General features: G+C 36.7%; 1 protein-coding gene across 3 annotated transcripts in view; it reads right to left on the bottom strand.

Annotated features, from left to right (window-relative positions):
- Window positions 1-562: 562 nt before the first annotated feature.
- Window positions 563-16,558, bottom strand: part of LOC105217029 (transcription factor SOX-5) — a 66,744-nt gene continuing 50,748 nt past the window's right edge. For all 3 annotated transcript variants that reach the window (XM_029043356.2, XM_029043355.2, XM_011191832.3), the window contains exons 5-8: window positions 12,731-12,797; window positions 12,463-12,590; window positions 7,127-7,215; window positions 563-3,396 (exon numbers count right to left, since the gene is read on the bottom strand). In XM_029043356.2, coding sequence (XP_028899189.1) covers window positions 2,746-3,396; window positions 7,127-7,215; window positions 12,463-12,590; window positions 12,731-12,797 — 935 coding nt within the window. In that variant the 3' untranslated portion in view covers window positions 563-2,745. The remainder of the gene's footprint in view (window positions 3,397-7,126; window positions 7,216-12,462; window positions 12,591-12,730; window positions 12,798-16,558) is intronic.

The raw sequence follows: 16,558 nt of genomic DNA on the forward strand, positions 1-16,558 counted from the left end.
GCATATTTCTATTGATTTATTGATAATAATATTTCAATTACAATGCTCACGTGTGTGTAATTTTGATTTTAGTTTTAATTATGCTATGCATTTCTATTTATTAACATTTACTAATTCGTATTTGTTTTATGTGTGTGTTGCTTAATAACTCTGCTTAATGCTAACGCCTTTTGAAATTACTTCGTTCGTTATTTCTCTATTAATATTTAAACAATTTTATTCGTACTTCATTTTTTTAATAATAAATGCTTAATGGTATTGATTTCTTACTCATTAAATATACATTAATTACTTAAAATATACATATGTTTTATTATATTGTTAATATATCCGTCACAAATTTTAAGTTGTACATATTTCGAAATAATCTCAAAAATTCAATACATTTTTACTGTTATGTGCCTGATATTCTTATAAGAGCTTTTAAAACACTTCTATTTTGAAAATTACTTTATACTACTACTTTTTAGTCAAACAAATTTTTGTCACAAAAAAAAAAATTAAATTTGTTATAAAATTTATTAAATAAAATTAAGTAAAAATTTAAAAATGAAGAATATGTTTCCAAGTGCCTGTTATAAATTTGTGATTAAAATTATTTGTTTTTGAAGAAATAATTTTGAAATTTCAATTCAATTTCCGGTTTTTGAGTAAAACGGTTGACAAAATGACTTAAGGCGTTAGGTGGGTTTCACATTTTTAAAATTAGTTTATAAAATAAATAGTTCAATATGTTTCAAATATTTTCCAAAAATATCAAATCGTTCCGAGTGAAATTGTAAGAGACCTTCTGGAAATGCCGCCCATCAGGCCACATCAGCTTGAATATAAAACTTTAAATGCGTTTATCTCAAAACTCAATTTTTTAAGTCGGTGGACACGGTTTCTCGAAAATTTATGAATACATTTTGTTCAAATTTTGCACACATCTTTCAAATAACATTATCTAGTTACTGAATTTTTTTATTACAATTATTTTTTTTCGATCCAATATATGAGTTGACCAAAAATATGAGTTTTTCGTTAAAATTCTGTTAAAATTAAAATTATAATATTTTATTTGTTTCCTTTGTTTATTAACTATATTTATCCATACATTATCGAAATATTTTTGGTTTATTGATTTTAGATGAACCAATATGAGTTTTGCTCTCCACTGAAAGAGCTTTTTTTGGACACGTCATGGGAGGTGAGGTACCAACGGTTGAGTTTTCGGAATTTGTAAAGAAAAATTTCACAAAATACTGTTTAAATATATAACGAGATTTTTCTTCGATGCTGAATTGTTTAAATGAAATACATGATGGTATATACTAAAAAAAAGTGAAATCTGAAACCCACCTAACCCCTTAATAGAATGGCTTAATCCAAAAAAATATGTACCTCTCTTCTGTGTGTGATCAATTAACCGTTCTTTGTTTGATTAAAGCGCTGATCGATTTACCAAACAAGGAAAAATCTTATTTTACTATATGAATTTTTAATGGAATACAAATTTGGGTATGTTTATTGATAAAATAGCAATAAGTTGATGAAACTACCGAACTTTCTATGAACAGCAAAAACAAAAATGGATAAAAGCAAATCGTTAATCGAGTAGCCGGCTGTGCGTAATGCAAAAACTGGTTGGTTATGATAATGTACTAAATTAATTTGGCTGTGCGAAAATACTATTTGACGAATTAAAATATATAGCAATTTTAAATAAAGCGCTACATAGTGATGTAAGGGCTTTTATGTATTATGTAAGGATCCCAGTGCAAAGCAGAAAATTAAATATAATTAATATGACTTACAACCGGTTTCACGAAATTTTTTAATTGAAAATTAAGTTCCATTTAATTTTAATTTTAATTTTAATTTTAATTTTAATTTTAATTTTATTTAACTTTGCACTTAAGTTTCCTGTGTTTCACCATTATTGACATTTGGCACCCAAAAAACTAAAAGGCAGGGATGTTAGTACGAATAACAGCTGATTTATGTATGTAAACAAATAAATTGTATTTCTTTGTCAAAATGGTAAACAAATGGGAATTCAGCTGATAGAAAAGCGTAACCATGGTTACATATGAAGGTATTTAAATGGCAAAGCATGACCATTTAAATAAAAATTAAGTCAAATGGTGAAACTGAAATTAATTATTTTTCACTTAAATTTGTTTCGTGAAACCGGCTGTTAATGTTATTTTGACATAATATTTTGATTAAATTGTTCAGTTTCACAGTTTAGATGTTACAGTGTTGCTAACGAATTTCGAGGAAATTTTAACTGAGTTGAGCGCTTTCTTGCCACTCGCAAACAAACCTGTCAACTATGTGTAAACCGAATTATGTATTTCGTAACCATTTAATATTTTAATCTAACAAATTTTCACTCAGAATTTTTACACACTACATTATAAATTCCACTTCAACACAAATCAAGCCTCCAACTGTTACGCTTTCGTTGCAATCCTTCAAAGAATTGGACTTAAGTACTTCCTTATATTTTTCTATAATTACTCTTATATATGCAAATATTTATTTTATATATACGTTAACTCTACATATATATGATCTACATATGCAGCTGTGTACTAAGATTCTAGAAATAAAACCGTTGTAATGTGAAATATTCATATGATTCGCTGTTATCGCTAATACACATACATACATACATATGTACTTATGCTTTTAACCTCAGTTTTTGCAAACCTAATTCGTCATGGACAGGTTGAGTTCCTCACTCTCGACAGATGGTGGTCAAAATATGACTGTGAGCGGACGTCGAAAATCGCCGCCAGCACCAGCTGCGCCGGGGCCGCCACCCGAGCCAATGCCACCCAAGCCACCGTTGCTGACGACGCCACCACCCAAACCGACGGCGGCTCCACCAACTTGCCCATACTGTGCGTATTGTGAGTAGTCAAGTTGTGCATCTGTTGGCGAGTGTAGATGTGGCTTAGAGTCCGCCACACCGCTTGGGATGCCACCACTTGCGCCTCCGCTGCTATCCAAATGCGGTGTGTTGTCACGTTCGTCCAGATTGTTGTTCGCTGTTGCATGGTTGTTGTTATTATTGTTGTTACTATTCTGGTGTGAACTGCCGATGCCGAGGCCATTGAGCAAGTGTTGTTGTTGCTGTTGATGCGCCACTGCAGCGGCCGCCGCCGACGTGCCATGCTGTTGAGCACCGTAGATTTTCGAAATGTCAAAGGCATAGTTGGCAGCACGGTCCTGATACATTTTGGAATCGAAGTATGCCTTGGTTAGGACGCTGGGGTCCAAGTAGGCGCTGTAGGCGGCACTCGCTTGGGCAGCCTTCGAGGTCTCGTACAATGTGCCAGCTGTGGCCGCCGAGCTCAGGTACGAGCTTCGATCGAGCGCGAATTTCGGTACATCCATTTGGCCGGTCTATTGAGAGGATAATTGAAAGAAAAACAAAGCGAAAGCTTAAGTAAATCGTTAAATAATTGTTTGGTCCAATTTTATAAACATTTTAATTTATTTCAACCGAGATAACAAGCGAATCAAAGGGAAAGCCATACTTCTGCACCCACAATTAACCAGTGCTGTGGAAAAGTAAATATACCACACAGGTTACCCGCCCTTTTTAACCGGCCCTTCACGCAGTCGAGAAGACTGTAATTGAATGCAGTTGTAATCGCATTTGTTTAAATGTTTGCTTTTCAATTCAAATCTATTGAGATTTCTGTTATTACATTTCACGCTCGTTTTTGTTTTCCTTTCCGTTGATTGTGTTTTGATTCCTCCAATTACAGCTTACGTAGTTGAGGAACGATAGCCGCACAGTTTATAAGGGTGGATTCACGACGAAGATTGACTGCACTTTGCAACATATGTGCTGGAACTGAATGGAAACGGGGTAGGGGTGTTTGAATTTCCAGTACGCTTTCGGGTATACTCGTAATTATGTTGTTAACACATTATTTTTATTTTGTGTAAATAGATCGTGTGGAAAACTGCTGGTGGGATTTATTAACAGATTACCAATAGGCTACAAATTGAATTATCAAGGATGTATTTTGTATGCAATTAAAGGATTTCAAAACTTTGAAAGTGAAATAAATATTTTGATATGCTCAAGGCACCAATGTCTTTAACTAATATGATGTACATGGTTTGAGGAGTTCTTTTTTAACAAAATAATATTTTTGGCTTCAGTATTTTCGAATGTCATGTTAGAGATAAGTAAGCAGAGATAAATATCCATTATACTTGAATCATCTACTATCAAAGCTGTAAGAGCGGAAGCTTCCTAAGTACTGCAGTGATATTGGATTCCTCTCGAACTCTCGAGTAAGACTTAATAGTATTACAATATTTTAAATATAATGCTGCGAAAGCTGCTTTTAGTTTCAGGAAAGCTGAGTACACGTAGGGCTCTAAACAGGGACATTTCAAAATCTTAAGGTACTTCGGCTCTCTGAAAAAGTGGACCATTGCCGCGCGGAACATGCTATTAGTGGTTCCGTCTTTAGTTATTGGAGTAGGAGTTAGGAAGGGAATTCTGTTGAAAGGAACTCGTCCTGCAGTTGTAGTTGTAGTTCAGCTTACCAGATCATTGCAGGGGATTTCAATGAGGGGTGGCTGCCATTAAAGTCTTGGAAGTTGTAATGTTACTACGTGCATCCTCATTCAAAGGAATGATCCTTCATTACAATATCAGAGCGGTAATACAGGGATTTACCCTCTGCAACCTCAAGGCCAGTCAAGGAATGTTTAACGTCATTACGAATAGCATCAATTATTACATTCATTTGGGTGTCTGATCATAGTAGTGCTGCTAGAAATTGCAAAACCGACAAGCTTGCAATTTCAACGGAATGAGAACGAGCTAATGCTCTGTTGTGATAGATCAACAACTAATGCCTCCTGGCACAGAGTGAAGAGTAGGAGGTTCACTGTACTATTTCCTTTTAGTAAGATTCATCTTGCCGCAATGGTAGGTCTGGACTTGACACCAAGACTACATGACTTCCTATTCCAGTCTAAGGCGAATAATGTTGCTTGTGAAAAATTCGCCTAAAGAGAAGCCTTTAAAAATCGACAATCCCAGTTTTTTGCCAATACCAATGAAAGTTTCTGTCACAGTGGTGAAATTATCTTCAAAAGAGTGCATATTTGATCTAAATCGGATAATTATATCAGTGTTAAATAAAACCTTTTATTTAAGACCTTATATTATTAAAGTGTGTAGTGTTTGGTTCAATGAAATATGAATCAAACTGTGTTTTAAATCATGATGAGAAGAAGCTTTAAAGTAACTCTGAAACTCTTCTATTGTGAGGCCATTAATAAATGTACTAATGTAATCGCGTAAAACTTTTGAGCTTAAAAATGGGCTTGGGCTTAAAAATTTTATTAATTGTAAATATAGAGCCTTTGTTATTTACGTACTTAACTATATACTTTAGTATGTATGTATATTACAAACTTTTATTGAATTAGTTTCGAATGTATACATTGTTAACAATCTATTAAATGCCATGACTTTTCTACCCATTGTATTCAATTGCATTGTTATTTCGAATAGTTGAGGTGTTGCAGGCTGAGTTGAAAAGTTGGTGGCGGTGAAACTCGACAACAGTTTGATAAATATGCGGGCGTTGCAAGTTGATTGAGTATCTACTTGAGTGATGTTGCTAAGGCTGTCATTATAAATTGGGTAATTATAGGGGTGTTGCGAAGAAGTTAAATTCACGTTATGGAAATTTTAGCCAAGAGAGCAAAGAATTGAAAAGTCGGCAGAACTGTGATAGTAATAGGAGCATTGCTAAATTTAGATTATGTTATATATAAGTTTGTTACACAAAAAAAAAAATATATATATATTACTATCATTACTAAGAAAAGTAACTACAAATGAAACTCAATGCTTTTACCATATGTATATCAAAATGTTGGCAAGATGAAAATAACGATAAATCTTTAAGAACTGGCTATACGATAAAGTCGAAGATATGCAGAATATTATTAAAATAAAAAAAATAAAAATTTCAAAAATTATTAAAAAGAAGTTGGCGTATACAATTTTTTTTCGATGAGCGCTCATATTAAAATAAATATTGTCTTTATTTTACCCTCCCATCCGTAGCAGGTGTAATTTGTCGCTCCTCACTCAACAAGCAAACAAGGTCCTGCACTATATGTCAAGTACAGAACGCCCACATGTCGTTTTCATTAAGTGATATGTGGAACAAGGCTTAAACGCCTGTATACTAAACAATTAAAAGTACTTGTCACGCCTAAAACTATAACTGTCTTACCCTAATTCTCAACATGTTAACCACCTCGAGAGACTTTTATTTACACGCTTCCTTAATTGTATCCTTTGGAAACTGTTTGCAGCGCAATGTGCGCTTCGTTAAATCAATAATTGAATAATTGCAAGTTCACTGAAGAGCACTGACAGCAACACACACATCATACATACATTATGTGATACACTTCTGCTGCTGTCTTTTGTTATATTCCTTCCACCTTTAGCGTGTGCTGCACTATGAAAAATTCATCATAACAAAGCTGACGATGACTTGACACAAATCCATGTCCGCTGTAAATTGGTGTGAAAAAGTTCAAAGGATTACGTGCACATGCATTGAGTTGCAGCTGAATAGGCCTAGAGCAATTTGGAAAGGAACGCAGTGCAGTGCAATATTTGATGGCTTCGCTGTGATAAGGTTCACATTGCTCAATGGTTTCAGTGTGTGTATAAAACTATAATAGGCAGCAGTGGAAAGTAGGCGTCAGTATGTGGAAGTTCCGTAATTATGTAATTAAATTGAACAACAAACAAACGAAGCGCAGGTGCCGCTTCCACTTGGCGCTTCTCAAATGCGTTGTGGAGGTGGTCGGCGCGTCGTAACCATTGCAGCAGTGCCGTTGTTAAACAATCGGTTAATGTCGACCATAAATGCAATTGAGTTGATTGGTAGGCGCCTTGCGCTCACATCCATTCGGTATTTTCCGCTGCCACTATGAAACCTACTACTACACAAATTGGAATAGCTCGATTTGCTTTCGAATGCATTTCGGCAATTTTGGCTTGTTATCTCGAGTACTTATGCATAGCCTTTTGTTTTTGTATATTTTCATAAATTTATATGTATATGAGACTCACCTGTGATGCTGGCGAATTCGTTTGTGTCAGATGGCTGCCCAAGTGATATGCTGCTGCTGGCCCTGGCGCAAAGTACCCTGGCGTTATACCTGAAAAACGGAGCGCAACACAGTGTTTGTATAAAATGTAGAATACTGGTAGCGCTACGGCGCTATTGTTTAATATAATTGCCATCCTCTTCAAAATACGAAGATAAAAATTGAAATTTGATTCATTGTTAATAATTTTCATATCAAAATTAAGCCGTCAAATGAGAAAGGGTTAAATTGTTGACTTCATGTAATTGTTTTATGATTCAGCTCTTTAAAGTCTCATTTTTTCAAGTTGGTATTTTAAGCAAGAGGAGGTGGCAAACTTCAAAGTATACGATTTTTCTAAAGATAAATGAATAGTAAAAATATATGCTTTATAGGTAATTTTTGGTGCATAATTACAAGCGCCATACCAATAATTTCGTTTACTGAAGTAAGTATGCAGTTGTTGTCTGGAAATTCTCAAAGAAGTTATTATATGAGGACAATAGTTTGTGGGCAGTATTATCTTTTCACCAAAACAATGTCTCAATTGCTACTTTTTAGCTACTGCAACGTCCACCAGTGTTTGAACAATAAATGTTTGATGTAAGTGGGTGGGTAAGTATATAAATACATACACATATGTAATTAAATTCATATATTTTCTGCATTTTTTCGAAAATCGTACAAAACGACATTGTGTAAAATTGTAAATATTATATATATGTATATATATTTTTGAAGACGTTTTTTTATAACAAATTAATAATTTTTGCTTTGCTTTGTTATCAGCTGATGATGGTTTTCAAACTGCTAAAACTATATATATATATATATATTTGGCGTAGGAACCGCTTTAAGCGATTATAGCCTAATCCACCAGAGCGCGCCACTCATTCCTTCTTTTTGCTTTTTGGCGCCAACTGGAAACACCAAGTGAAGCCAGGTCACTTTGCACTTGGTCTTTCCACCGGAGTGGAGGTCGTCCTCTTCCGCGGCTTCCTCCAGCGGGTACTGCATCGAATACTTTCAGAGCTGGAGTGTTTTCTTCCATCCGTACAACATGACCTAGCCAGCGTAGCCGCTGTCTTTTTATTCGTTGAACTATGTCAATGTCGTCGTATAAATCGTACAGCTCATCGTTCCATCGTCTGCGGTATTCGCCGTTGCCAATGTTTAGAGGACCATAAATCTTGCGCAAAACCTTTCTCTCGAAAACCCCAAGAGTCGTCTCATCGGATGTTGTCATCGTCCACGCTTCAGCGCCATACATCAGGACGGGAATAATGAGCGACTTATAGAGTTTGATTTTGGTTCGTCGAGAGAGGACTTTACTTTTCAATTGCCTACTCAGTCCAAAGTAGCACCTGTTGGCAAGAGTGATTCTGCGTTGGATTTCAAGGCTGACATTGTTGGTGTTGTTAATGCTGGTTCCCAGATAAACGAAATTATCTACAACTTCAAAGTTATGACTGTCAACAGTGACGTGGGAGCCTAGACGCGAGTGCGCTGACTGTTTGTTTGATGACAGGAGATATTTCGTCTTGTCCTCATTCACCACCAGACCCATACGCTTCGCTTCTTTATCTAGTCTGGAAAACGCAGAACAAACGGCGCGGTTGTTGCTTCCGATGATATCAATATCATCGGCATACGCCAGGAGCTGTACACTCTTGTAGAAGATTGTACCCTCTCTATTTAGTTCTGTAGCTCGTATTATTTTTTCCAGTAATAGATTGAAGAAGTCGCACGATAGTGAGTCACCCTGTCTGAAGCCTCGTTTGGTATCGAACGGCTCGGAGAGGTCCTTCCCGATCCTAACGGAGCTTTTGGTGTTGCTCAACGTCAGCTTACATAGCCGTATTAGTTTTGCAGGGATACCAAATTCAGACATCGCGGCATAAAGGCAGCTCCTGTTCGTGCTATCGAAGGCAGCTTTAAAATCGATAAAAAGATGGTGAGTATCGATTCTTCTCTCTCGGGTCTTTTCCAAGATTTGGCGCATGGTGAATATCTGGTCCATTGTGGATTTTCCAGGTCTAAAGCCACACTGATAAGGTCCAATCAGTTCGTTGACGGTGGGCTTTAGTCTTTCACACAATACGCTCGACAAAACCTTATATGCGATATTGAGGAGACTTATACCACGGTAGTTGGCGCAGATTGTGGGGTCTCCCTTCTTATAGATTGGGCAGAGCACACTAAGATTCCAATCGTCAGGCATGCTTTCTTCCGACCATATTCTACAAAGAAGCTGATGCATGCACCTTATCAGTTCTTCGCCGCCGTATTAGAATAGCTCGGCCGGTAATCCATCGGCCCCCGCCGCTTTGTTGTTCTTCAATCGGGTAATTGCTATTCGAATTTCTTCATGGTCGGGTAATGGAACATCTATTCCATCGTCATCGATTGGGGAATCGGGTTCGCCATCTCCTGGTGTTGTACTTTCACTGCCATTGAGCAGGTCGGAGAAGTGTTCCCTCCATAATCCCAGTGTGCTCTGGACATCCGTTACCAGATTACCTTCTCGGTCCCTACATGATAATGCTCCGGTCTTGAAACCTTTTGTTAATCGCCTCATCTTTTCATAAAATTTTCGAGCATTACCCCTGTCGGCCAGCTTTTCAAGCTTTTCATACTCACGCATTTCGGCCTCTTTCTTTTTACGTCTGCAAATGCGTCTCGCTTCCCTCTTCAGTTCTCGATATCTATCCCACCCCGAACGTGTTGTGGTCGATCGCAACGTTGCGAGGTAGGCAGTCTGTTTTCTCTCCACTGCGGAACGACAATTCTCATCGTACCAACTGGTTTTTTGGCGTTGCCGGAGACCAATTGTTTCGGCTGCAGCGGTATGCAATGAGTTTGAGATGCCGTTCCACAGCTCCCTTATATCGAGATGCTGATGAGTGCTCTCAGAGAGCAGGAGTGCAAGTCGAGTAGAAAATCGTTCGGCTGTCGGTTGTGATTGCAGCTTTTCGACGTCGAACCTTCCTTGTGTTTGTTGACGGGCGTTCTTTGCTGCACAGAGGCGAGTGCGTATCTTTGCTGCTACTAGATAATGGTCCGAGTCAATGTTTGGTCCTCGGAGCGTACGCACGTCTAAAACACTGGAGACATGTCTTCCGTTTATCACAACGTGATCGATTTGATTGCGCGTGTTTCGATCAGGGCCACGTTGCTTGATGAATGTTTTTATGCTGGAATCTGGTACTACAGACAACCATATTTCGGGCCCCAGCGAAGTCGATCAGTCTCAGTTTGGCGATGTTTCGTCATGGAGGCTGAATTTTCCGACTGTTGTGCCAAAGATACCTTCTTTACCCACCCTGGCGTTAAAATCGCCAAGCACGATTTTGACATCGTGGCGGGGGCAGCGCTCATAGGTGCGTTCTAGGCGCTCATAGAAAGCATCTTTGGTCACATCGTCCTTCTCTTCCGTTGGGGCGTGGGCGCAAATCAGCGATATGTTGAAGAACCTCGCTTTGATGCGGATTGTGGCAAGACGTTCATCCACCGGGGTGTATGCCAGGACTCGGCGACGTAGTCTCTCTCCCACCACAAATCCAACACCGAATTTGCGCTCCTTTATATGGCCGCTGTATTAGATGTCACAAGGACCCACCTTCTTCCGTCCTTGTCCCGTCCATCGCACTTCTTGGACGGCGGTGATGTCAGCCTTTAGTTGTATGAGGACATCAACCAGCTGGGCAGAGGCACCTTCCCAATTAAGAGTCCGGACATTCCAGGTGCATGCCCTCAAATCATGATCCTTAGTACGTTTGCAGGGGTCGTCATCAAAAGGGGGGTTTCTCATCCGAGGGAAAACATATATTAAATTCAAGCGACAACACACTAGGTTATAAACGAAATGAGCTTTCAATATTAGTAGCTGTATACAAAGCTTCCCTTCTTTCGTCCATGACGTCAAGAGCTCTGACAATCGCACTCCAAAAAGGTAATGTAACGATATCATTCTTGATAATATATGAAGCGATGCATCCACACATTTTTAAAGGAAATTCAGTAATTTTTTTTAATAAATTGACCGATATACATATTTTGTATGATTTCAGCCATATGTACTTAATTCTATTTTAGTTAATAGAGAATGTGGTCTACCAAATTTATTTCAAATTGAAATTTTAAATTGTTGAATCTAACAAATGTATTTTAAATTGGAAGATTAGTTGTTGAAATATTGAATAACAGTCCGTTTTTAAATTGTTGAATAGGCAAACCTGAATTTTCGCTTAATTTAGCACTTGCGCGAGATGGTCAGATATGCGGAATTGAACTCGTCTCTTCAATATTTTTAAAATACATAACTCTACATATTTCTCGACTATCTTTAGGCAAACAAAAATATTATACTCTGAATATTTCAAAATGAACATATTGTTTTGCATGTATTTAGTCTGCAGCCATTAAAATTACTAAATTTTTTCCAAACTTTGCGAAAAATACGTAAAAGTGATTAATGCTAATTCAAAACCTCACACCTTTGACAGACCCTCCAGCTCAGTGCGTAATGAAATTGCTGAATAAGGAAATCCTGCAATGCAGTCCTTAAAAGGGGGCAGAATTCATGTATGGGGTGAGTTAATTGTGAATAGCCCAAAGTTTTTTTTTATTGCTGATGCATCGCCAAGAAGGAGGAACACTCCATATAGTTAAACATGATGACTTAACAAGTCTTAGCATATGTTTTTGTTGTAATAAAATTTATAACTACGACGTACTACTTATGTATACAGCGATGTATTTATGAGGGTTGCTCATAAAATGATACATCTATTTATATATACATCAATGTACATATATACGCACACAGGACATTATATGGTACATGTCATAGTCACATTAGTGGGATATACGATGCTCGACATTGTTGTCATTCGTGCGTGTCATTTAGAAATTTGTCTTCAGGCAAATAATGTACTTCCGACCAAGTACTCCTAAGCAGGGAGGTGCTTTGTGGGTGTTGTTCTTTATGTGATATATACATCCATATATATATGTAATAGTAATAACAAAATGCAAATTTTATTTGCAAATCCATACTTGTTTTAAGGGAAATTTGATTTACTTTATGGCACTTATCTTTGTATATTCATGAAAGGAGAAAACTATTCAGTATTGCTGCTAAAATTATGCTCTGTGAGATGTATGTATGTACATGCTTTGGCATTTGTCAAAAATTTCTGCATTTTACATAATTACACATTAAGAACGGTTCAGCTAAGTTTCATGTTAACTTTACACATGCTGTACTGCCACATACTCGGATGTGAGTATGCGACTTTATGAGACACGTTTACTCACCTGCGCGTAACGCCTCCACTGGCACTGATGGGTATGGCATCGGATAAGGGTAGCCATCTCGTCGCAATGCTTTCGGTTTTCTTCTGGGACGATATTTGTAGTCGGGATGTTCTTTCATGTGCATTGCACTGGAATTAATGTGTGAGGATAAATTTTAGATATGCTCCGCAAAAACTTGTATATTTTTGGAATTAGAAAACTTTCCATTAGCATAATTGCCAAGCCAATTTTAGAGCTTGATTTAATGTACTTGGGACCATAAACTTACCGTAGTCGCTTGGCTTCATCAATAAATGGGCGTTTCTCATCCTCGGTTAAAAGTTTCCATTCGGCACCTGTAAATGAATTAAAAACAGGTTGCTACAGAAAAGTGTTAAACCAGATGGAAAAAATAAAGGAGTTGAGATACCGGGTTCAACACGGGATGTGTATTTCAGAGAATAAGTTAAGGATAAATCCGAAACGATCGGTACAAAATACATAGAAATTTTTAAATTTAGTTACGTTTTTCTATTTATTATTTGACTGAAGCTTCATTTTATTCGAAAAGACTCTTAAAGAGGTCCAGGATACTTATTAAAGGTTAGATGGGTTTAAAAATTTTAAAATTTCAAAAAAGTGTGTCGTATTAAATTGTGCAATATATATATTATGCCAAAATTTCAAATCGATCCGAGTTCTTCCTTTGGAAGTTCCGCCCATCGGGCTACGTCTGTTACAATATAAAACTTAAAACGCGTTTATCTGAAAACTTTATTTTGTAAGTCGGTGGACACGATTTCTGGAAACGTTATGAAGCGATTTAGTTAAAATTTTGCACGCATCTTTGAAATAATATTATCTAGTTCATAAATTAAGTTTTTTTATATTTTTAATACAACTATTTTTTCGAGTCAATATACGCCGAGTTAAAATATGTATCTTTGAATGATGATTTGTTTAAATGAAATATATAATTGTATATATTAAAAAAATCTAAAAATACTCCTCTGAAATCCACCTAACCCCTAATTCTAACTATTTGATGTTGATATCTGCTATTTCTAGTAAGCAATAGTACAGGAATACTATTGAAAACCGACTGCTATTTATTGTTGTATTGAGAACAGTACGGCTTAGCCAGTATGACAGTTCATTACATACCTGTAGTTAGTGCGATCGTTAGAAATGAGTAAAGATCGGCTAACTATGAACTGGCTTATAGACATAAGTTGTACTCACTCAGAAATACCCAGATCGTTTGTCAAGGCGTAGAATAATTTGTGTTCCACTATTTTCGCCGACATAATTTAGATCGATATTATCGGTTGCCGATATGAGAGCGAGAGTTCATGACCTCTTCAATTAAACCCATTCTTTGAATATATTTATGTACAATATTTATACACAGCTTGAAGCGAAAATGTCCAACCATTTCCCCTCCTAATTACCGATACTGAAAACGGAATAATATATACAAAAGATAAGGCACACGATGGTTTAATGTAACACAGAAGGCGACCACATTTACAACCAAGGAATGAATAAATTCTAACAAATAAATGAATCAATGGCTGAATACACCAATATTAAACAGTGAGCCATATGATAAATCAGTTAACAGCGCCACTGTACTTCAAATAATGACTGCTCAGAATCTTCACACAAACAGCACACAACAATTGGTAATGAGTATGAGAATGCTGAAAGGGGTGCTGACTAAAGCGAAAAAGAGTCATAAGGATATGCGGTGCGCACAAAAACAATTGCATAAGTGAATAGGATATACCAGAACCGGTACCAGTGCCAGTGCGCGGGTATCCGTCCGGTAACATTTCTGCTTCCAGTGCCAGTTTTGTACACCGAGTTGTCATGAGTGCATGGAGTATAATTCTCAAAATGGAAACAAAAACGTAAAGAAAGTAAGGTTGACAGTCACCGCACTTTCTAAAGCGTATAAGAACTTAAGAACATATGCATTTTACTGTCAGTGTGGGTGTGCACAGACAACATATTCGTATATTACGGCAAAATTCAGGACCTGCTATGTTTTGTCGAGTGGGCGTTGAATTGAATGATTTGGCAAGGCGTACGGAGAGTGAGTTGAATCTGAGTTTGTTTGATACGTATGCATGAGTCGGTCGAGCGCTTGCCGGCTTTGGAGTGCGGAAATGAATGGCGAAATTTGAAAATAAATGTACAAACGCTTGACAGGATACACAGTATACATATGCACATGAGAAGCACACGTTAAGCCACGTGAAGTTGTTTGTAAGTACTCGTGCGTATATATATATGTATGTGTGCTACTTACAGGTGGTATATGAAAACCGACTCGAATTATCTATAACCCTACTTGTCTAGATATAAGTGTGTCCTGGCTATATATATACCATCATATTAGAAGGTACATATGTTTTTGAAAGCAGTATGCTGCTAAAGTACTGACTTGTTGTGTCATCCAACAGAACGACAAGTACATTGTCAGTCAGGAACAATGACAGCCAAAGTACTGCGTGCATACTTACAAGTACAAATGGGAGTATTTATGTAAAATAGTATATGCTAGATAGATATGAGAGCAAGTATTGTACTTGAATATGTTATAATGTTACTTCTCAACGAGGCATTATAACGGAAAACGACATGCACAAGTGTCTGAAAAAGCCAATGGGAGAAAATTGAAATTGGAGGAGAGTGGAAACAAAACTCCTATTTGCTAATGACTTTAATGCTATACATATATACATACCCACTCTTAATTCATAATCTTATTGCTTATTGTGGCTCATAATGTTATGTATGCAGAATAATAGAAACCATGTTAATTATTTGGTTGCAAGTGCATAAGGATAGTTAAATATTCAACGGGAACTCGACTTTTTCCAATTGTCAAGTGCTCCATTTGTTAGATATTATGAAAGTTCGCACAGTTAATTAGTAAGTGGGTGTTTACCTATATGGTGCATTCCATTTGAATAAATTTGATGCGGACTAGTTCTGTGTACAAAAGATCGAAATATTTTGCCATGCGAGTGAAGAAAGCTTTGGGGAAATCACACGACAATGATGAATAAAAGATTGCGACACAAACTTTAATAACATTTGTATACAAATCCCTCCCTTTGATTTTTTCATGACGTCACAACATTATATATTTTTATGTCAAAGCAATTCAAAAAAATTATTATGTACTAAGGGGGATCCGAACATTTTATACTCAAGCAATTTATTTATTAAGATAACACACATTCGCACAATTATTTGAAATGTTATAAATCGATTTCGACAATTTTTAAATGTGTGATGAAACACTTTCGTCACTGCTCACATACAGAGGTAGTCAAAATTATTTACACATCGGACGTTTTTTTACAAGTCTCGCACAAAAAGCTTTCGCTTGTTGTTGTTGTTGTCGCAGGGTAACAAAATGCTATGTTGTTGTAAGCCTTGATCTATTCGTGAGCGAATGAAGTCAGTTTGGCTAGAATTGCTGGAAATATGGCGGAGATATAAGCAAATGAACTGAAGACTCGCAGTAGTCTAAAGTAAAAAAAGTAAAAGTGTAAAGTTATTTACACACAACATAAACTCTATTATCCTGTTCTTATTTAATGATAACTTTAAAATTTTAATGTTCAGTATAAATTCCTATTCTAAAGCGCTAAATTCATAATTGGTTACATTACCATTGGCATTAATACCAGCCTGCTTTATGGTCCGAATTGAATCAACCCAATTGTGCGCTAAGTTAACTGTTAATTTTGACCAAATGTCGGTAATTTCGGCGTTTTCGGTTATTATATCAATTGTCCTCTGATATTTAACGAAAGACCAAACATTTTGACTAAAGTTTTGGTCAGGGATGTGCGGAGGTCAACTTGATTTACTTCATTTTCAACTTTTGTAGGTAAAGATCCTTTATGAAATGGAGCATTATCCAGTTGTAAAATGTAGTCAATAGTTGGAAAAGGCCGACAGACCACTATAATGGCATGGTCATGTGAATTCTAATATATCCGGATGATTTAGGGTCTCTAAATTAGTACCAAATCTCCAAAACAGAAGTAAAGCAAATTCCCCCAAAAAATCATAAGGTCACTCCCGACTCTATTTA

The sequence above is a fragment of the Zeugodacus cucurbitae genome, chromosome 4 (assembly GCF_028554725.1).
Source record: "Zeugodacus cucurbitae isolate PBARC_wt_2022May chromosome 4, idZeuCucr1.2, whole genome shotgun sequence".
Lineage (NCBI taxonomy): Eukaryota > Metazoa > Arthropoda > Insecta > Diptera > Tephritidae > Zeugodacus > Zeugodacus cucurbitae.